Source organism: Colobus angolensis, unplaced genomic scaffold, assembly GCF_000951035.1.
Source record: "Colobus angolensis palliatus isolate OR3802 unplaced genomic scaffold, Cang.pa_1.0 Scaffold197, whole genome shotgun sequence".
NCBI lineage: Eukaryota > Metazoa > Chordata > Mammalia > Primates > Cercopithecidae > Colobus > Colobus angolensis.
The window spans coordinates 801,472-824,451 of NW_012115121.1; the positions used below are offsets into that span (position 1 = coordinate 801,472).

The window sequence follows — 22,980 nt, forward strand, 5'->3', positions numbered from 1 at the left end:
TCTGGCTTATGATACTGAAGATTCCCAGTCCATATTTATGCAGGAAGCAGCCTTAAAGTAGTGCTTCATATTTATGGAACTAAGTTCATTTCAATGATAAGATTATGATCATTCAATCATCGATATTTTTTTTTTTCTTGAATTGCTACTATGTGCTGGGCCTTATGAGGTATGTGGACTATCTATGAGAGCTTATCTTGCTGAGGGAGATAAATTAACATTAAACAATAAGCAGACAGTAAAACAGACAGCAGACAGCAAAACAAAAATTAAATTAGTTTGGCCTTAGAGTGATTAAGTCTATTATTGTTAACAGATCCAGCACAGAAGATATGAATGTCTTTGGTTCCCGTGTTATACAAGAAAAAATGTATCTCCAAAGTAAACATTTCCATAAAGCTGCATTAACCTCATACAGGCACTAGAATAACAGGATCAGCTTGTGCGTTTTAAGATTGTAGCACTGTGCCGATGACTTTGAAGATGCGTTTATCTGTGTTAAATGAAATGTTATGCTGCCCTAACAGAATTGGAGTTGATGCTGCTCCCTGTCCTGACCCTTGTGGGTCTATGTTCCCCGATAATTGTATACAGCACTGAGGCAGGAAGAACGTAAATTCCAGGAATGCATTTATGGTTAATCTGTTGTTGAGGTTTAGTCAGACAGCCAGTGTTTTTTAAACCAAGGCTCCATGAAATTGGGCTGGAGGAAGAGGGATCTAATAGAGCAGATAATTACCACTTGCTCTCCATTAACTCAGCCGTTGTGCCCAGGACACTTTTTCTTTTGGCCAGCAAAATTGGAGAGGCTTTGTCGTGTTTACAGGGAGCCTGCCTGTTGGCTATTAGAGAGGGACAGAAAGAATCTGATATAGAAACCGTAAAAGAATACACACTAGGCAACGAATAAAAGTGGCCGGGAACCTGAGCAGCATAGTGAGACCCTTTCTCTAAAACAGTTTTTAAAAACTTAGCCAGGCATGGAGGCACACTGGGTCCCAGCTACTCCAGAGGCTGAAGTGGGAGGATCCCTTGAACTCAGGAGTTTTGAGGTTGCAGTGAGCTGTGATCGCACCATTACACTCCAACTCGGGCAACAGAGTGAGACCCAGACTCTTTAAAAAAAAAAAAGTCTGGAGTATATGGGCACTGAGAAGATGTGAGCTTTCTCAGTGTATGCCTATTATAGAACAAACTCCTGCTTATATTTCTCAGACCATGTTGCTGAATTAAATGAAATAGACGTGAGGCAGCCAGCTCAGGGCCGGACCTTTAAGAAACCCTCAGGATTTGTTTCCAGTGCTTCTCTGACTGGTCCCCGATCCATATGATCATCTTTGTTTGATAAATGACATTTTCATATTACATCCATCAGAAGGCTATCGTGATTCTCGACATGGGTGTCAAATCTCTTAAAATCCCAGATCTGTTGCTGGATTTCTAGGTGACTAGAGGCATATCCCTTCACTTCTTTTTGCCTTAATTTCCCCTCCTACAAAATGCAAATAATGATAGCTGTCTTCAGTCCTTAACTGATGGAGAAAAAAAGATTTTAGAAACACTTTTGGCTGGATGTGGTAGCTCATGCCTGTAATCCCAACACTTTGGGAGGCCAAGGCAGATGGGTCACCTGAGGTTAGGAGTTCAAGACCAGCCTGGCCAACATAGTGAAACCCCATCTCTACTAAAAATACAAAAATTAGCCAGGCATGGTGGCAGATGCCTATAGTCCCAACTACTTGGGAGCCTGAGGCAGGAGAATTGCTTGAACCTGGGTGGCAGAGGTTGCAGTGAGCCAAGATCGCGCCACTGTACTCCAGCCTGGGTGACAGAGCAAGACTCCATCTTAAAAAAAAAAAAAAAAAAAAAAGGAGCATTTTATCTCTTAGAAGTTTTATCTCTTAGAAAAACAGTTTAGCCTTTGAAACAGAGTAGCTTAGTCAATCTTAGGCTAAAATGTCCAGGCACGGACAGAGGTGAGAGGTGGCAAATGAACTATTTGAGATCTTAACTGGACCGGAAATAGAAGTCAGATTGCAGTTTTACTTCTCATTTACTAAAAACAAAAATAACAGAATGGAATTAGATAGCGTTTTTTTCAGGTTGAGACAAGGTCATTAAAACATTAGTAGGCAAATAGAAATTTAGAAAACTCTGGGAATAGCATCCTTGAAGATTTTACTTCATATACTTGAAAGCAGAGTAGGAGAGTGGGAGAATGCAGACTTTTCCGGTGGTCTTTAGAAATTCTAGTCATCCTTTTTTCAAATATAAATAAATCTTCTTTTTAATATATTAATGCCTAAAGTATACCCCAAAAAAAGTTTTTTTTTTGTTTTATTCCTTTATTCTTTATAAAGAATTTCCACCATCAGTAGGTATAGTGAAATTTTATCTCTTAGAAAAGGAGTATAAAAATATTCCACTCATTAATGAAACAGTATTACAGCCTAATCACTCACCAGCCAAAAAAGGTCCATATACAGCCAGGGACAGAGGGTTAGGAAATTAACCTCTTTTCTCAATAGCTGTTGGCACATTCATGCTCAGTTGGTAAATGGGGACTCTTGCCAACATCAAAATCAGTTTAGATATTGCACCTTCCCTGCCTCAGGTTCCCCACATGATGCCATCTGCTTCTCCATAGACATGGTCAGACTCCATGTTCTTGGCAGAGTGAGGGCGAATACTATCCATTTCTATTTTGAGCACCATTCGTTCCCAAATGCCACCTGAGTAACATACGGAATTCTCTATCTCTTCCTCTCTCTCTCATTCATATGGAGCCCAGGAAAATTAAGAAAAAAAAAAAAAGACATGTCATTTTTAATGAATATTGCTGAGCTGTTGATTTTTGATATTGTGAAACATGTTTTGAAAGGTACCATTTGCAGCCTTTAGTGGACTACAGGTTATTTTAGGTCAGCAGGTTAGAGCATTTTGAGAAGTTAATGTTAATGGGTTGCTGTGAGCCGGTAGTTGGCCTAGGGATTATAAGATAACAAGGTAGTAAACATAGAAACGTTAGCATTATCTCTTATTTTCCACCATGAATTTAAGTTGTAGGCCAGTTAGAGCATCCTTGGATTTTTTTTCAAAATGAAACAGTTTTAAGGAAACATTCTAAAGCTAAATTCTTCATGTATATTATATATCTCCCTATAGTGATTTAAAATAAAGGCACATTTAAAGATTTAACATGATGGAACTTCTTCCTTCAGTTGCACTTGAGTGCAAGAAGTCAACTTTCACGATGTTAAAGCCTAAAATATTGAAATTAAAAGTATAGCCTTCCCCTGGAATTTCTGGAAAATGCCCAGAATCTGTTGTTTGCCTTTCTAGTGCATATTCAATAAGGAGTCATAGAATTTACTTCGATCTCATAAAAGTTCCTGCCAACTGAACAAGACAGCTGTTTTCTGGCAGTTGAGCTGCAGAAAGTTATGTGACTTGATCAACTTTACAGTGACGGTAATAGTCTGCATTCTGGCTAAGATCTGTGTGTATCTTTTTGCTCTTGAAACCTTGCTCTGTCCCGCCATGGAGTACTCTGACTGGCAAGCAGAATAAAATAAGCAAAGTCATTCAGTATTCACAGACACATAGAACTTTGTTTTTCATTTTTAAATGTCCTTTTTTTTTAGAGCAGTTTTAGGTTCACAGCAAAATTAAGCTGAAGGTACCAAGATATCCCTTATCCCACCTACCCTGACACATGCACAACCTTTTCTATTATCAGCATCGTCCCCCACAGTGGGACGTTTGTACATTTGTTACAGCTGATGAACAGACATTGGCACATCATTATTACCCAAATTCCATAATTTACATTACGGTTTACTCTTGGTGTTGTTCACTGTATGAATTTGGACAAATGTATGATGATGTGTTTCCACCATTATGGTATCACATATAGTTGTTTCCTCAGTATCTTGGGTGATTGGTTTCAGGGCAACACCCTCCCGCCCCACCCCCCCACAAATCCGTGGAAGCTCCAGTCCCTTATATAAAATGGCATAGTATTTGCATATAACCTACGCACATCCTCCTATACACGTTAAATCATCTCTAGTTTACTTACGATACCTAATTAATGACATTGCTATGTAAATAGTTGTTTAGGGAATAACAAGAACAAAAAAGGCAGAACATGTTCAGTATAGATGCAAGCATCATTTTTCCCCCATTATTTTCTATCTGCAGTTGGTTGATCCACAGATATGGAACCTAGGGATATGGAGGGCCGACTGTGCAGAATGTTTTTTAAAATCATTGGTAAATCACCAACATTAAAACTCATGTATGCTTATTGCCATCTAAGTGTCTTGTTTCAAGAAGGTATTACAGTCCAACCTGAAACAAGTTATGGGCAGAGTCATCAAGAATTCATATAGACTGTAAACTTTTAATGACCCACCCAACCTTCTAACCAGTTTATTTCCCCTTTCCAAGTAAATATTCTTCATGTAGGACAGCATTTCTCCCCATCTTTCTTCTAAGTAAAAATGCCCAATGCTATGGGCAGTGCCTAAATTGGGCACATTGTCCCATCTTGGTGTTTTCAGCAACAGTTCTTAGCCTGGACTCGCCAGGACAGGGTGATATTGGTCACATGCCCAACTCTTCTCTCCAACTCATGGAATGAAAGTGAGAGGGATGCCATTCTGAGGACTCCTTCAGCTTTTCCAACCTTGTAAAACAAACTCGTGAGCATTGGTGCTTTGTTAATAATATTCGTGTTAGAAACAATAATATTTACATAGTATTAAAAACAGTGGTATTTATGGAACATTTAATAAGTGCTAGACATTGTCTAATGGGTTTTCCTTCATCATCCCTTTTAATTCTCTTAATAATGCTACAGGGTAGTTACTTTTATCATACCAGCTTTACAGAGGAGGAAACAACTTACCTGATTATAGAATGCACCATTACCAGACTGTTGAACCTGAACTCAGACCCAGGCCAGCTTACTGCAGAACTTCTGTCATCACCCACTGTGTTGTATCCGAAGCCCCTGCACAGTTGAGCCCCACAGGTGTTACTGTGCTTGTCCTCTTCTTGGTCCTCACAGGAGCCTGGGTCATGGGACTGATGCCTCTGCAGCTTCATGGGCACAGGCAGCAGGGGATGGAGGTAGAGTAGAAGACCCCTCAGAGGTATTGCCAGCATGGGCCGGGGCTCCTGTGGTACCATAAGGGGTGCCTGTAGCTACATATGCCTCAGCCTGAACTCGTACTAAAATGACTCAGTGACTTTATTGAGCATGTAGTATGTTCCAGGAACTGCTATATGTACATTATTTTGTCAGCTTTTGTCAGCAAGAGTGCTTTTGTCAGCAAGAGTGCTCATGTCATGAAAATAACAAAGTGAACATTTTATTTGTATTCCTTGGCCACCAAATTAGATGAGTGATTTATGTTGGGGAGAGCTAAATGTCTGGCATAGGCTGCAACAGAACATCGCAAATTTAGATTGACATGTTCCTGCTGGGTCAAAAGCTGTGAATCACCCCAGTAACCTGGGAGAGGCCTATATAGCAGGAACTGGGAGCCAGAGGTCCTCAGGGTACAATTCAGATCCCCAAAAGGTGACCTGTGGCCTTCGTGGTGCAGAGTTTGGGGCCGTTGAATAACGCCATATGCCAGGCTCTTACTATGTCCTGGGCTCAGTGCTAAGGTTTTGCCCACGTAAATATTGCACTGACTCTTAAAACAATCTACGAGGTAGATGCTATGCCCATTTTACAAATGGGAGGAACTGACACTTAGCAGGGGTGAATGATGTGGCAGTAAAGCGCAGAGCTGGTTAGAGCACAGGTCTTCCTGGGTCCAAGTCCCCGTGCTCCACCTCCTCCACCCACAGTGTCAGAGTTACAGAGTGGGTGAAGGATGGTCCAGTCCTTCTCAGCAGCAGGGGAGCAGCTCAGGGTTAAGCAGGTATGACTCCTCGTGGAGTGCATCCCTGTTTCCTGAGCCCCACTTGCTGTCAGAAACCAAGGTATTGAGGGCTTAGTGAGAGTTTTTCACCATTTCCTGTTGCTTTAGGTCCTCTTGTTTCCAGTTGATTTCTTCCTATTCCAGGGATCTCCTCCCTTCCCCAGGGTTGGAGCAATGCACACTGAAGTATTAATAGTAGTAATCAGCGCCTTCAAGACAGCAGGACCCTTCTGTTGCCTTCTGGCCATGGTGTGATGTCCCAGGGCCTGTGGTGCATAAGCAGGTGGAATCTAAGCACTGACCCTGGTCATTCTAAATATAAGGGGAAGAGAGAGGACTAGGAAATCTGGACAGATGCCATTCTCCTCTTCATGGCAAAGCCTTGCTCTTCGGAATCCTTATCTGCATTTAAAATGTGTGGTCTTCAATCATTGTGTCTTGGGATGCTTGGTATGTTTAATTCTATCACAAAAGGCCTCTGGCTTACTTATTAATGAATGTTGAAATTAAGTTGGTCTTTTAAAAAAGATACAGGAGCAAGAAAAAAATTAACTTAGTCTTCATAAAACAAATATTTGATGAATATTTGTAGTCTCTCCCTGAGTGGTTCTAGCCACAGGGGTGTTAACCTGCAGAGCTTCCTAGAAAGAGCACCATGCAAACGGCCATAAATTATTGGCCCTGAAGAAAGAAGATTCTCTCTTCTTCTGCCTCCTGGAATGATGGGAAATAATGACAGAATTGGGATGAAAGAGGAATTATATTATTCTTGTGTCGGCATATATGCTTTTTATTGTGTTTTGATAGGTCTTTATTGTCTGATATTGGAGGAGCAAGGGGAACCAGACATTACTGTCAGCATGTACATTTCATGCTAGGGTTTACCAGAAAGAAATTTAGGATTGACAGTTATCTGAGGCCTGCTGTGTCAGAGCTTGGGGCTTTTATGGGAGCTATCAAATTCAGACCTCACCAGTGTGTTCTGAGGAAGCGTCTCTGCCTGTACTTCACTGGCAGGACCCGCCTGAGGGAGAGTAAACAGCCTCACAGGCGTAGTCCCACAGCTCATGTCTGAGGCCAACATAGCAGCCCGCTCTGCAGGGTTGCCTCTTACCCAGAAAAAATAACTTCTATGTTAGCAGACAGTAATGTACATGGACTCTCAGAACACACAGGGAGTCCTTTCTAAAAATCCTATCTTCACAGCATTAAGATGATTATAACTAACACATATTGAGTTACTATATATCAGGATTAGCCTAAGCACTTTGATTTTATTTATTTATTTATTTATTTATTTATTTATTTATTTATTTATTTAATTTATTTTGAGACAGAGTTTTGCTCTGTCACCCAGACCAGAGTACGGTGGCGATCTTGGCTCACTGCAACCTCTGCCTCCTGGGTTCAAGTGATTCTCCTGTCTCAGCCTCGTGAGTAGCTGGGACTATAGGCACGCACCATCATGCCTGGCTAATTTTTGTGTTTTTAGTAGAGATGGGGTTTCACCATGCTGGCCAGGCTGGTCTCGAAATCCTAAGCTTGTGATCCGCCTGCCTCAGCCTCACAAAGTGTTAGAATTACAGGCGTGAGCCACCACGCCCGGCCAGTACTTTTCTTTTATTAACCCATTTAAACCTCACTGTCTCTGAGGTTGGTTCCATCATTTCGCTGATTGTACAGATGAGAAAACGGAGGCATGAAGAGGCTAAACTACTCGCTGGTGTCTCATAGTCTACAGAGTCAATTCTGGTCTCAGAAATTGCATTTACTGAAAGCCTACCAAGTACCCAGATCTTTAGGGGGTATAGAAGAAGTTTAACTAGAATCTATTTGCTTATGTATTTAATGAATTTTTTTGTTGAAAAGAGTAAAATGACATGAAATTGGAAATGACTGTGATAAATGATTTCCATAGTATAAAAAATTGGTACCAAGTCTTTCTCATCCCTTTCATGCCCTGGTTTCATTCTTGCAGTTCTCTTTCTATTCTTACCTTTTTTATTTCCTTAGGAAGACGAAAGGGTAGGGAAACCTTTAAAGTGAGGAAAGTGTCAGCTTTTTAATAATGTGCCTACTTGCTACCTCTGTCTTTGATGTCTCCTTGTGGCTCTTGGTCACACTTCAGAGTGAGATGATTGGAGAACGTCTTCAGAAGGCATTAGCTATGATCATCTTGCATCGTTGCTCAGCCCCTCTGACCTTGGGCCTGTGTGTCCATCTTAGGGCACAGCCCCCAAAAGGACAGGGTACATCAGTGTTTCTAGATGACCTGATTGACACTTGATGCTTGTCTGCCTTGGGCTAAAGCTCTTAGGATTCCTCATATCTCCCCTTCCCACCTTATACTTGTTTCACCCAGGAGAGAGCCTCTGTCATGCCTATCGTCTCCTTCCCTCCTGAGGGCTCAATATCTGGTTAAATTACATGACATAGGAATTAGTTACCATCTATTTTGGCTATTTCCATACACATTCTGAGAACAAAATAAAAGAGCTCTTCTCCATGCCCCTCTCATAATTTCTTCCCATGCCCCTTTTTGGGGAAGGCAGGCCAGTCAAAGCAGTGATGGCTTTGATCAGAGCAACGAGCATTTCATGATTTATTATTGCCAGAGTAGACAGTGGGCTACATTAGAGGACTGCTTAGACACATGCTTATTCTAGAAAAGGCTGAAGGAAGAAAGAACCACCCGTTTCCCTCCTCTTCTCATCTCCCTTCTGCTGGGAGCACCAGGCTGCCAGTTCCCAACTTCCTCTCCACAGGGAATTGCAGCTGTAAGGTGGCCTCCTGGAGCTGCCTAACTCCGCCTTCACTGAAAATAAGGTGACAGAATTTTAAAGGTGAAATCCTCTGCAGTCATGTCTCCACCACAGCCTTCAAGGTCACTCCCACTTTTTTCTAGACACAAATGGGGTCATTTTTGTATTTCTAATGAACACTGTCTCCAGACATAAATAAAATTTTAAATTTCTCATTACTATCAGCTGTTTCCACTATGTTTTTCATAGATTGGAATGCAGTTTTAAACAGTTAATAAAATGTTCCAGTACAAGAACAAAACAAGAAGTTAAAGGACAAAATAGAAACAGAAGATATTGATGTACTTGAAAATTGATACGTATGTTGTCTGTGCTATTTAGATTACAAACTTAGAGTACTGCATTTGCTTCAGTAAATTTCTTTGTGACTGAGTGCTGCTGCTTACCTTGTAATTGGGTCTGGGTACAAATATACATTGAACTTATTTTCCAAAAATACTCTCCTTAGAGTGTGGCATGGCAGGAAAGCATACTGTTCCTAATAGTCCTTTCCAAACTCCTTTAAAAACTGACCTTTATGGCAAGTTTGTAATGAAGATGTAACACTTTCACTTCTTAAACCATGACTTCAATTTGTGATATAATTAAGGGCAATTACTCCTGTTAGAGATTGTAGACTGGGTTAGGCTGAGTTAATAAATAGCTGTTTGGCTCTAGCATTAGCAAGGATGTCTTCATTAGGGTAGTAATGTGTCAAGAGTGCTAAATAGGTTGCCATGGTATTTGTGGGTTTCAGCCTGGACTCTGGCTTTCCTGAAATTAAAAATGTTCAGCCTTTAATAAAAGGCACTTCCTTACACAGCAAAGCAGACAGAACACTAAATAGGTAAAATGACCAGGGCTCAGGAACTTGATTGCAGAGGCTGATGAATACACATGTGGATATTTTATAGTAAGCATTGACTCTGGCAGGCTTTGTTAAAAAAAAAAAAAAAAAAAAAAAGAAAAGGAAAAAAGAAAATGTTTTAGATCTGTATCTCTTCATTTTTCCATTCATTCATCCATCCAGAGGGACTATTCTCCAGCACATGGAAAAGCTGCTGCTCTGCTTCAGAAAACCTTGCCCACACTCGGGACCAGCCAACTCACAGGAATTAGGTCTTATTCATCTTTCAAATCCACAGAGCCTAGCACACAGCAGATGTTCAAGAAATGTTTGCTAAATGAATACATAAATTCTGCTTACCCCTAGGCCAAATTGGTCAAAGAGTCAGACATTTTGGCTTATGATTTTGTTAGTGATCCACTTCCAGTAGTGTCTGAAGACAGTGGATTGTCCTCAGATGCTGTGACGAAGCCCTGGAAATGTAGAATCCGTTGGCCTGTCTGTCTAGGAACAAGGCATTGTGGTTGGATTAACTTATGTAGTGGTTCTCAAAGTGTCCACTGGACCAGCAGGATTCAAATACTGAATCTACTAAAGATCCTGGATGACTTATGGGAAGTTATGTTATTTCCAAAATTTTACAGTTAAACTATAGTTTGATGACAGCATACTATAGTTCTCAAATACATTTTTATTGTGAAAATGTTGTTTTCAAGACCCTGGGGGAAAACACCTAAAACATAAGACCCTGTTTGTTTATCTTTGTGCCTGTTATGCTTAACGTTTCGTGGAAATCTTAATTAGCAGAGAAGTGCAAAATAGTCCTGGATCAGATAGGGGAAGGAGCCAAAAGCTGCCACTCCAAACTGTCCAGCCCACCTGTGCTGTTTGTCTGTGATTTTGATGAACCTGATGGATGATGATTCTGAACACAGTATTTTTTTTTTTTTCTCTTTACATGAGTTCTCAACGATCCATAGTCCTAAATGTCTCCTTAGCAATTGAGGAATGGGGCTTTGAAAAACTCTTGGGAAGACAGATAAAAGTTAAAATTAAAAGCATTTCTGGCCAAACCTCAGTTATTTGCAAAATTTGGCCAAAGAGGACATATTATTTCTTAGGTGTCCTGTTAACAGTAACTTCATTGCCTAGGAAATAGTAGAATATTAGTTTATGCTATCAGATTATGGATATTACTGTTAGGAAAAATTTGAAAATTCTGTTTTTTATTAGTAAATAAAAACATGAGCAAATAAAAACATTCTGATGTTTCTAGACTCTAGATCCTAATTAAAGGAGTCTCATTCCAGTCTTTATATGTGCTTAAGTTTATGTTTTTCTTTTATAAAAACGTACATTTAGACATTAAACTTAACCCTAATGTAGCAACTGGCTGATTATTAATTCAGAATATATGAAAAGCATTTACCAAGTTAGCCTAATCTGCTCCAGTAGTTTGCATCATAATTAATTTCTTGTCATTAATAGAAGTTCAGGTGGCTAATTGATTCTGCTCCTTCTTCTAGGTTTATTTCAATCTACAGAGGACCCAGCCACACCTACAAGGTCCAGAGACTGACAGAATTCACATGCTACTCCTTCAGAATCCAGGCAGCAAGTGAGGCTGGGGAAGGGCCCTTCTCAGAAACCTATACCTTCAGCACAACCAAAAGTGTCCCCCCCACCATCAAAGGTGTGTAGACTGTGTATTCTTTCATGCTCTCTTGTGAGAGTAAGGAACTGTTGGGACTTATAGAAATAAGCCCTTTTCTGATGTTAAATATAATGTCAGCAAGATAGAATCAAAAGAACATTCTAAAGAAGGTTGAGCAATGTGTTGTCTAGGTGAAATGAGAGACCTTGAAAGGAAAGGGCCTACAGATAATGACTTTTCTCTGTATGTATGCGTGTTTATCAAAAATAATGGTTACAAATAAGGGTTAATTCCTGGTGCTGCAGCCCTTAAGACAGTTTACCAAGGAAGGCATCACACTCCCTTTCCTAGACGTTCAGAGAGGCAGAGGTTGGCATTCATCTTTCAGTGACTTTGGTGCCTAGAGACTGACTTAGGCAACTTCAGCAGCCTTTCCCTTTTGACACACAGCTCTTGGTGTGGAGCGATGCCTTTGGAAAGCTGTAGCAATGATCTGCTGTAATGTCCTTGGGTACTTATCTTGAAGTTTGTGGGTGACTACTTTCCTACTCTGGCCCCTTAATGGGATTGGGTACTGCAGAAGTCGTGAGAGCCCCACATATCCAGATCTTCCCCCATGTCTCCTGAGGCTAGTGAACAAAAGACACTCTGCCTGGACCCTACTTCCACTGGGTCTAGCCTTCAGCCTGTTTTCTAGCCACAGAGCTATGCCTGACTGAAGCTAACTTGCAAGGCAGGAAATAGCAACAGGAGCCATAGCATGCTCAGCCTGTCCACCCAGCCACTCCTGGACTCCTGAGGCCCTGCCTCATCTCCTGCAAATACTGTGGTTCTTGTGGAGGTCCCTGCAGCTTGTCTTTAAGGGGACAGACAGCACAAGTGGCTTTATCTAGCTGTTGCTCAAAATAATCCTAAGGCTGAGAGCAGGGTAAAGTACAACCTACAGAAAAGATCCTTGCGTATGTGTTTGACTCTCTACTCCCACATGAGGAGGTGTGTCAGCTACAACCAGGGCCCAAAGTCAATTATAGGAACTCTCCAGGACCTGGGTCAGGGTTTGGCTTGGATTGTACGAACCCCATAGCTCCTTCCAGGATTAGTTTAGGGCAAATACCTTGCTCCTGCTTCCCTGCCCTGAAGACTCTTTGGCAGATCCTTCTTTATATGACTAAGAAACAAGTATGAATGTACATACACATGCATGGCCTTGCCAGGTCACTTTGGCAGTAAACGCCCTGGCCCTTTGGTGCAGCTTTGCCTTTCAGTTATAACACAAAAGATGTCTGAGCACACTGTGGCTGCTTTGGTTTGTTAGTACTGAGGAAGGGTGGCTAGATTTATCAATTATCCCCCTTCAGTGGTCTTTCTAGCATGAAGGAGTACTATCTTTGCCTCTGAAAGGGATTCTTGGTGGGGATACATTTTACAAAAAATACAGTGGCACATTGATAGTGCTTGCATCTCCCAACCTTTCTACTTCAGAAGGGCAGTTTTCCCACTCTGACACATGATCAGGTTGTCTTCCTCTCACTCTTAGATTCAGGAAATTATTGTCTTAGCTGGAGGACTGTTTAATCTGATAGGCTTCCTTATTTAGTTTTTTCATAAAATGCTTGGAATTTTGGCCAAGTATTTCCAGCATAGGCTCCTTTTTTTCTTCTTCTTTCTTTCTTCTTTCTTCTTTCTTCCTTCTTCCCCACCCCCCCGCTTCTTCTTCTTCTTAAGGAAAGCATTATTTTTCTGAAACAGTGTCACACAGAATTGCAAGTAGAAACAACTCTCTCTAAAGAATTAGTTGCATGTAATTAGGGGTTAAAATATAAGGGGGTTCAGACAGGAGATACACGTTCTAGTTACAAAATAGGAAAATGTCATATTGAATCATAGAAGTTATGAAAATATTTTTTAAATCTAGAATATTTTAAGTGCCTTACTACAGACTAATGTAATTTAGTTTAAATGAGAATGAGGAGTTCAGTAAGTGAAAAATAAAATATATATAAATACACTTTAATTTTTAAAGGCTTTCAGTGCTACCCATTCTCCAGGACTGCTCTCACATGTCACCTGCTCCTCAAACTTTCCTTAGATCCCCACCCAGTTATGCTCTTTTCCTCCCCTGGAAATTCCCAGTGTTTTGTTTGTATCTCTCATTTTTATTCTCTGATGTCTCCTTTTGTATGCGTCTCATACCTTGCTCTCCCCTTCCTTCAACTAAATCTTAAGTTTCTTGAAAACAAGGTTTACCTTGCCTGTTTTTGCATCTCCCAGAATACCTAGTACAGGGCCTAAGCCATAGAGGATGCTCAATTGCCATAGGAGAAAAGAAGATGTGATCCACATCAAGCTGTTATTCATGGGATAATGGGCAAAGGATTTTTCATCAATGGCTTTTTAGTCATGGAGTAACTTCTCTGCCTAAAGGGCACCCTGATGGTTTTATGAGTGGCTGGGCAAATTGTCTTCTTTCAGGGCAAACACAGGCACAATCTTGCTCTCTCGTGGATTCTCACAAATAGTGCTAAAGTGTTGACTATTAACATGATACTTTGAATTTTGAGCTTGGATGTGTGGATTTGTATTTCAGCACCTCGAGTAACACAGTTAGAAGGAAATTCATGTGAAATTTTATGGGAGACGGTACCACCAATGAAAGGTGACCCTGTTAACTACATTCTGCAGGTATTGGTTGGAAGAGAATCTGAGTACAAACAGGTAAGAACCAATGTACGTGGCACATGTGCGACTGAGTATGGCTGGCTCCATGCCTCTCTTCATTGCTATGAATGACTCAGTGAACTATGTTTTTCTTAAAATCAATGATAGAAACTGCCTAACTTGTACTTACATAATTCTTCAGAGTGTGTGAAGCCTAGTTTACATTTTGTATATGGTGGTATTCATCTTCAATTTTCAGTTCTCAAGCAGATGCTCGTCTTAAAGAGTTGTAAAGTGTTTATTTGTATTTGACGTTGATGGTGAGGTTTGCATGTATCAAAGTCTGTATGTAATTGAAAACTAAAGTGCCTGTGATTTTACTATAGAGGGAAGTAGTCTCTCTTTTTGTTGTTGTTAGTATTGATCTTTTTAATTATTATACTGTAAGTTCTGGTATACATGTGTAAACATGCAGGTTTGTTACATAGGTATTCTTGTGCCATGGTGGTTTGCTGTGCCCATCAACCTGTCATCTACATTAGGTATTTCTCCTAATGCTATCCCTCCCCTTGACCCCCACCCCCTGTCAGGCCCCAGTGTGAGATGTTCCCCTCCCTGTGCCCATGTGTTCTCATTGTTCAACTCCCACTTATGAGTGAGAACATGCAGTGTTTGGTTTTCTGTTCCTGTGTTATTTGCCAAGAATAATGGTTTCCAGCTTCATCCATGTCCCTGCAAAGGACATGAACTAATTATTTTTTATGGCTGCATAGTATTCCATGGTGTATATGTGCCACATTTGCTTTATGCCTAACATTGATGGGCATTTGGCTTTGTTCCAAGTCTTTGCTATCGTAAATAGTGCTGCAGTAAACATATGTGTGCATGTGTCTTTATAGTAGAATGATTTATAATCCTTTGGGTATATACCCAGCAATGGGATTGCTGGTCAAATGGTATTTATGGTTCTAGATCCTTGAGGAATTACCACATTGTCTTCCACAATGGTTAAACTAATTTACACTCCCACCAACAGTGTAAAAGTGTTCCTATTTTTCCACATCCTCTCCAGCATCTGTGGTTTCCTGACTTTTTAATGACTGCCATTATAACTGGCATGAGATGGTATCTCATAGTGGTTTTGATTTGCATTTCTCCAATGACAAGTGATGATGAGCTTTTTTTCATATGTTTGTTGGCTGCATAAGTGTCTTCTTTTGAGAAGTGTCTGTTCATATCCTTTGCCCACTTTTTAATGGGGTTGTTTGTTTTTTTCTTGTAAATTTGTGTAAGGTCCTTGTAGATGCTGGATATTAGCCCTTGTCAGATGGATAGATTGCAAAAATTTTCTCCCATTCTGTAGGTTGCCTCTTCACTTCGATGATAGTTTCTCTTCCTGTGCAGAAGCTCTTTAGCTTACTTAGATCCCATTTGTCAATTTTGGCTTTTGTTACCATTGCTTCTGGTGTTTTAGTCATGAAGTCTTTACCCATGCCTATGTTCTAAATGGTATTTACCTAAGTTTTCTTCTAGGGTTTTTATGGTTTTAGGTCTATGTTTAAATCTTTAATCCATCTTGAGTTAAATTTGTATAAGTGGTAAGGAAGGGGTCCAGTTTCAGTTTTCTGCATATAGCTAGCCAGTTTTCCCAACACCATTTATTAAATAGGGAATCCTTTCCCCATTTCTTGTTTTTGTCAGGTTTGTCAAAGATCAGAGGGTTGTAGATGTGTGGTGTTATTTCTGAGCCCTCTGTTCTGTTCCATTGGTCTATATATCTGTTTTGGTACCAGTACCATGCTGTTTTGGTTACTGTAGTCATGTAATACAGTTTGAAGTCAGGTAGCGTGATGCCTCCAGCTTTGTTCTTTTATGCTTAGGATTGTCTTGGCTATACATGTTCTTTTCTGGTTCCACATGAAACTTAAAATCGTTATTTCTAATTCTGTGAAGAAAGTCAGTGGTAACCTGATGGGAATAGCGTTGAATCTATAAATTACTTTGGACAGTATGGCCATTTTCATATTGATTCTTCCTATCCATGAGCATGGAATGTTTTCCATTTGTTTGTGTCCTCTCTTATTTCCTTGAGCAGTGGTTTGTAGTTCTCCCTGAAGAGGTCCTTCACATCTCCTGTAAGTTGTATTCCTAGGTATTTTATTCTCTTTGTAGCAGTTGTGAATGGGAGTTTGCTCATGATTGGGCTGTTTGTCTATTATTGGCATATAGGAATGGTTGTGATTTTTGCACACTGATTTGGTATCCTGAGACTTTGCTGAAGTTGCTTATCAGCTTAAGGAGTTTTGGGGCTGAGACGATGGGGTTTTCTAAATATACAATCATGTCATCGAGGGGAAGTAGTCTTAACCTAACTACTGAAGCCTACATTCTGTCTACCTTTTTTGTAGAAGTAATGGAAGGTTAAGGGAGATGATGCATAGGCCCTGGAGGCCTGTGATTCAGAAGCTCTAAGTCATGCATGTCACCCTTTAATGTCAAAGGAATCACCTGGGAATCTGTTAAAATGCAGATTCTGACCTGGTAGGTCTTCGGTGGAGATTCACCCTCCCAGGTGACACTGACATTGCTGATCCATGGACCGTAATTTGCGTAGCAAGGCTCTGTAGATCACATAATAAACCCATGTAAGAGAGATTGTAGTTGGAATATAGCCAGATGAGAAATTAGTTTTATCACGCTTCATAGCCCTTGTTGATTCTTAATTCTTCCAAAGAAGAATCAGATCACTGGCTCTGAAGGATTTAGATACTCTACAGGCTTTCATAATAGTCCCTAGAACGTGTTTTTGTCAGATCAGAATATAAATATTATGTATTTCATTAGGAAAGCTGAGGTGCATTCTTCATCAGCACTTTTAGTAGGGGCATTCATTTATATCAAACATAAATGCCACCAGTTTTCTGAAACACTAGCATAATTTATAAAAAACTTTGTTCAGTTCCAAATACACAAGTAGAAAATCATTTGATTCTGAGTTTCCGCTAAATTGCTCATTGGTGTTTGCTATATGATAAAGAATATTGGCAAATAAAATGTGTTTAAAAATAAAAGGTAATTTTGGGCATTTTGCTGTACTTTGTTATGATGTATCCGAAAAAAGATTGAATTGTTTTAAACAAAAAACTTTATCCTAAATATGACATCTACCAGTGTCAATTAGCATCAGTGGATGATGTCACCAAAGTTTCCATGATTCCTCTTAAATAAGAACAAAAACACTGTGGTTCCTTTTATTTTTGAATCTCATTTTGTACAATATATTCCGTTTCAGAGTAAATAACTTACATGTGTAATTGTTTCATTTTACCAGAAAGATATGATTGGTTTCAGGGTCTTAGCTCAAATAGAGAGCAGAGAATTTATTCCGTTCCATAGCAATGTGAAAGTAGTTAAAATGAGGTGTTAAGAAATTTTACAACATATCATTTGATGCTCAATGATAATTCATTTCCCAACAGTACATTGATCACACATGTGTTATTGTATTGTAAAAATCTTTTATTCTACGTGCCATGTTTTCCACGTGTTCTTGGAAAAATGTTCTGCTTCCCAAAGCACAGTGTATGCTGTTTTCTGTTGAAAAAAGCAGCATCGTTTGCTTGATATCTATACACATCAGGCATTGCCAAACTATAGGAGAATCTATTCAGTAATTTAGATTTTATTGGCAGATGGTCTGTTTTGAATCTGTTGTCTGTTTAATGTTACATATTTAGACCCGTGGCCATATAAATGCTAATATACTAATGCATAATCATGCGTATGCCACAGAATATTTTTCTTATTGTAACCAGTTATAAACAAAACATTTCTTGTTGTAAACAGGTGAAAGAAAATACAGTACTGTATGGCAGGCTCAGTAGATGAGGGTTAGCATTCTCCATATGCCCATGTGCTTCCTGCATTTACCAAGAAATGATTAAGGAGAATAGTGGTACATGAAAAGCCACAGTTGAGTCAGGGACAATTTGTACTGGTTTCTTTTTTTTTCTTGGACTTCTCCCTATTCAGCAAACATTAACTTAAACATGATGTTTTAGTACTTCATTCATTGTTCTGGACATGAGCTAGGGAATGAAACATATTTATGTGTGCAGAATAATGGTTAAAATAATTATAGTTCAAGGATACCAGGCAACGGGCTTTGAATTCATAGAGGCAAAGCAAAAGAAAATGAGAGGTAATGATTGCTATACATCCACCACAGCGGAGCTACAGGCTCACTGTGCATACCTCAATTATAGCACTAATCAGACAGGACCCACTAATACATGGGCTTGTGTTATTCATTTTTATTTTTCCAGTACTGGCACATAGTTTGGCACTCAGTAAATGTTTCCTGCATGCGTGAAAGACACAGTTTCAAAGCACCAGGGTTATTTATACCTGCAGTGGTGAGGAGAGTAAATTTCAGCATAGAAAGAAAAAAATCACCCCTAATAGGATAATATCCTCTTCCCCCACGTTCTTTTTTGGTTTTTTTTTGTTTTGGACAGAGTCTCACTGTGTCGCCCAGGCTGGAGTGCAGTGGCGCGATACCGGCTCACTGCAACCTCCGCCTTCCGGGTTCACGCCATTCTCCTGCCTCAGCCTCCCGAGTAGCTGGGACTACAGGCGCCCATGCCCGGCTAATTTTTTGTATTTTTAGTAGAGACGGGATTTCACTGTGTTAGCCAGGATGGTCTCGATCTCCTAACCCCGTGATCCGCCCTCCTCGGCCTCCCGATGTGCTGGGATTACAGGCGTGAGCCACTGCGCCCGGCCCCTCCCCCAAGCTCATTTTTATAGGCAACATATGACAAGGGCCATGGCCTTTTCTGATGTTTTGCTTGAAGCATCAACTCTAACTTTGCCTTGGTTCTAGGTGATTCGCTTTCTGTTGTTCAAGTGTCACGATGTGGGGCAAGCGACTGATTTTAATTATTAATCTATTAACTTGAAGTATTAAATTATTACTCACAATTTTACTCTTCATTAGATTGCATGCATATTTGGTTTGCCTTTTGCCATTTAATAAACATTCCAAGCACAGCTTTTTCTCCAGGAAGCTTAAAACTTCTTTTCAAACAGAATTAACTGTCAAGTATTCTTTAAAAGAATGAAAATTGTGTCTATATGCATGTGACTTCTTATTTTGCACAAGATATGGCATAGACAGTTTCATACATAATAAGTAAAGCAAAACAATTCATATTCATATTCCTGTTCAGGCAGCAATAATTTTTACAAGAAGTATTGAATATAAGCATTGAAGACAGGGAAAGGATCAACAAATTGTGAGAAATTATTACCTATTGGCAGTCAAAATTTATGAAAAATTACTGAAATTCTTGGTGCTCAGATTTGTTTCATAAAGAAAACCTCTGAAGTATCTAGAAATCTATAAAGCTTCACATTTAATTTGATGGTATTTCTCTATCAATATATTTTTATCTTGTATCATTCTTAGAATATAGTATCAAGGCGTGCATTGATTCTACATGGTATCACCAAAAGTACCACAAGGAAAGATCTTCTCTTGACCAAAGTATTTTAAAGTCTTGGGAGTCTGCAACACATCCTGGCTGGAGCCTCCATTTTTTTTTTTTTTTTTTTTTGAGATGGAGTCTTGTTCTGTCACCCAGGCTGGAGTGTCACCCAGGCATGATCTCGGCTCACTGCAACCTCTGCCTCTCGGGTTTAAGTGATTCTCTTGTCTCAGCTTCCCAAGTAGATGGGATTAAAGGCACCTGCCACCATGCCAGGCCAATTTTTGTATTTTTAGTAGAGATGAGATTTCACCATGTTGGCCAGGCTGGTCTCGGACTCCTGACCTCAAATGATCCACCTGCCTCAACCTCCCAAAGTGCAGGGATTACAGGCGTGAACCACCATGCCCAGCCCCTTCATCATATTTTTTTAATGACTTTCAACTCATTTCCCTAATACGGAAATTAAACAATGAGGCTATGACTGTCTCATAGCACAGTTTTTTATTTCTGCATGAATAAAGAGTCAAATTTAGAACAAAGTAAAAATAGATCAAGATAGACCTCTTTAAAAACCATCATATATTTTACTGATTCTTAGTTTGTTTTAGTTTTATAGGTTCATTTAAGTATCTGAAGGCTGTGACTCCTTATATCAGAAAAATTCCCATACATGTACCCATACCTCTCCTTAAAATTTCATGTAAAATGAAATGATAGTCACTTTCATGGAGTCCAGGTAGAGGACCCCTGGTTTATTGAGAAACTGTCAGGTGTTTTACATTGTGAGGGATTCCTGGGTAGTCTTCTAAGAGTTTATAGGCCCATTGGGTGAAAACCCCCAGGCAGCAGTTCAGTAACGGTACCCTTGCCTGTCATATTTGGCTCAAGGACAAAGTTACCTGCCCAACATTATGCCCTCAATAGAGGGGGCCTGCAGGTTAGCACATTTCCCTTTGAGCCTGGTAGGCATAGTAGGGGAGACATGGGGACAAGTCTTCCTCTCATAGTCATGTAATTATTGAGGAATTAATTCACCTACCTGAGTCTTGGCTTTCTCACTGTGACTCTAACTCCGATGGTTACTGTGAGCATTAGATCATTCAGTCATGAGAAGGAGCTGTACAGATGACAACATGGTGCAATTATATCTCCCTTTCAGTCCTTGGGAGGGGTGACATTGGTAAAGAGATGAAGGTAAGCCTCCAGCAGCCGAGCATGCACTGTTCTCGCCACCCTTCCCAAAAAGCTTCCTGTTATTTACAGGATTTCAACTGTGCAGCATGTTATTTTGAATTAAGGGTTATGGATTCTTCATTTCAGTTGTCTGGGTATTACTTTAAATCCTCTCATTTGGAATAAACATGTCAAGATTACTTGAAAATATATTGTTCATCAAATCAAGAACAGAAATAGTCTTTGTAAAAATAATAATGCTTCTATACTTATTACAATATTATGATTGGTTACTTCAATAAAAAACATCTCAAATGGAGCCGTGCCGTTTAAATTGGATTGAGTCAAAAGGAAAAGCCCATAATGGTGCCTTTGTCAAAATGAATGAAAACAAAGGGACACAAGGCATGGCCTGCTGCCCTAATGCGCAGAGCTGCACAGCCCTGGGACAGGCACAGCTGTATATGGCAGGCCTGGCAACGTGGTGATTTTTGTGACATCATTAGTTCCTAAGTACTGTGGGTTGTGTCTGTGGCCATGCCTGGACACCAAGTCAGCATCATGAGGCTCCCCTTCCGTTTGACTTCTGCAAGTCCTATATTTGTAGGCCCCAGGGGTCCCTGGCTCCAAGCATTTGTCCTAGAGTGTTACACATGATTCCTGCAAGGGGGGGGCAGGGAAAGTACAATCAAGTAGCAATATCATATGTCATGTTGACATTTCTTAGATGCCTACTACATTCCAAGCCCCGTCCTAGGAGGTTGCTACATGTTATCCCACTTAATCTTAATCCGTAATCCCATAATCACACGAGTCTGTTATCTTCATGTGGGGGTGGGGTATGTTTCTCACCTGCAGAAAGTTATCACCTTCAAGGGACAGGTATGACAAAGATGTTGAATTAATTTTCAGTTATTTGGGGTTCTTAATCGTATCTGGGGCTTTTGGATCTCATATTTTAGTTTTAAAACCCCATCAGTTTATAGTTAATAACATAGGTTTACAAGTGTAATAACTCAAAAATTTATTTCATTTAGTTGTATAAAATATGATTGGCTTATTCCCCATGCAACCATTTAGTTAAAAAAATTGAGACATTACATTTCATTTTAAAGCTCGTCTTTGTTACTTTCTTTGAACCTGAAAATCCTTAATCTGTTACTCTAAAAAAATCTTCACTGAGATATGACTGACCTCACCACACTGGTCTGTGTGAATTTGCTGGCTTTTAAGGACATTATAGTCACAGCCAAGATAGACAAGCTATGAAGTATGTGTGCTCTCACATTTACGTATTTATACAACTAGAAGAGTATTTGCAAAGTTTTAATATTTGGATCACTTCAAAAACTATTAGAACATATTAGAAAAACTATTCACGTGTTGGGAGTGGCTCATGCCTGTAATCCCAGCACTTTGGAAGGCCGAGGCGGGCAGATCACAAGATCGAGAGATAGAGACCATCCTGGCTAACACAGTGAAACCCTGTCTCTACTAAAAATACAAAAAATTAGCCGGTCGTGGTGGCGGGTGCCTGTAGTCCCAGCTACTGGGGAGGCTGAGGCAAGAGAATGGCATGAACCCAGGAGGTGGAGCTTGCAGTGAGCGAAGATCACCCCACTGCACTCCAGCCTCAGCGACAGAGCGAGACTCTGTTTCAAAAAAAAAAAGAAAAAAGAAAAACTATTCATGTGCATAAAATATACTAGAAACTCCATATTTTCTATCAACAGACTCCATTTTTTAATGCACATATACCAACCTCTGTCTTGCCCCTGTGGTCTGTGTGTGCATCTGAATGCTTACTGTTCACATTTACTTGTTAGTTTCTCTTTTCAAACACTGTGGTATCAGAATGTCTACTCTTTGAGTATTTGAGGGTTCTAATTAGAGAACATTCACTGAGCATCTACTTTGTTCAAGCCATTGTGCTGGTTGCTGTGGAGATATGGAAATAATAGAATACTGTCTCACTCAATATATTTATCTTAAATGTAAAAAAGATAATGTTAACATTGTGTTGGCAAGGCTTGTGAAAGAGGGAAGCTGTTCCTATTAAAATAACAAGAATAGCTAAAAGAAAAACATTTGCAAATTAAAAGCTAACTTTTGATTAGGCTTTCGTTAAGAAAGTTCCCTTCAGTTAGCTATTCATATTATTTTACTATGTTTTTTGCCTAATGGTACAAGAAAAGTAGGATTCCTTTATTTTTAAAATACATTTTCAGATATCTTCCACTCTACAAAGTTAAAGTTGGGAAGTTTCGTTAAAATTAATATATGAAGTCTTTGTTCAAGAGTCTCTAAATTGGGTTTCTGGGAAATTAAATATACGTTTGGGCTCACTTTTTTTGTTTTTAATCTTCCCAGGGTTTGTCTTGAACTCCTAACCTCAAATGATCCTCCCGTTGAGCCC

General features: G+C 39.8%; 1 protein-coding gene across 1 annotated transcript in view; it reads left to right on the top strand.

The window, feature by feature from the left end:
- The window catches only part of FNDC3B (fibronectin type III domain containing 3B), a 311,196-nt gene that overhangs the window by 280,488 nt on the left and 7,728 nt on the right, over positions 1-22,980 (top strand). Inside the window, exons 25-26 of the mRNA XM_011940990.1 lie at positions 11,114-11,280; positions 13,829-13,956. Coding sequence (XP_011796380.1) covers positions 11,114-11,280; positions 13,829-13,956 — 295 coding nt within the window. The remainder of the gene's footprint in view (positions 1-11,113; positions 11,281-13,828; positions 13,957-22,980) is intronic.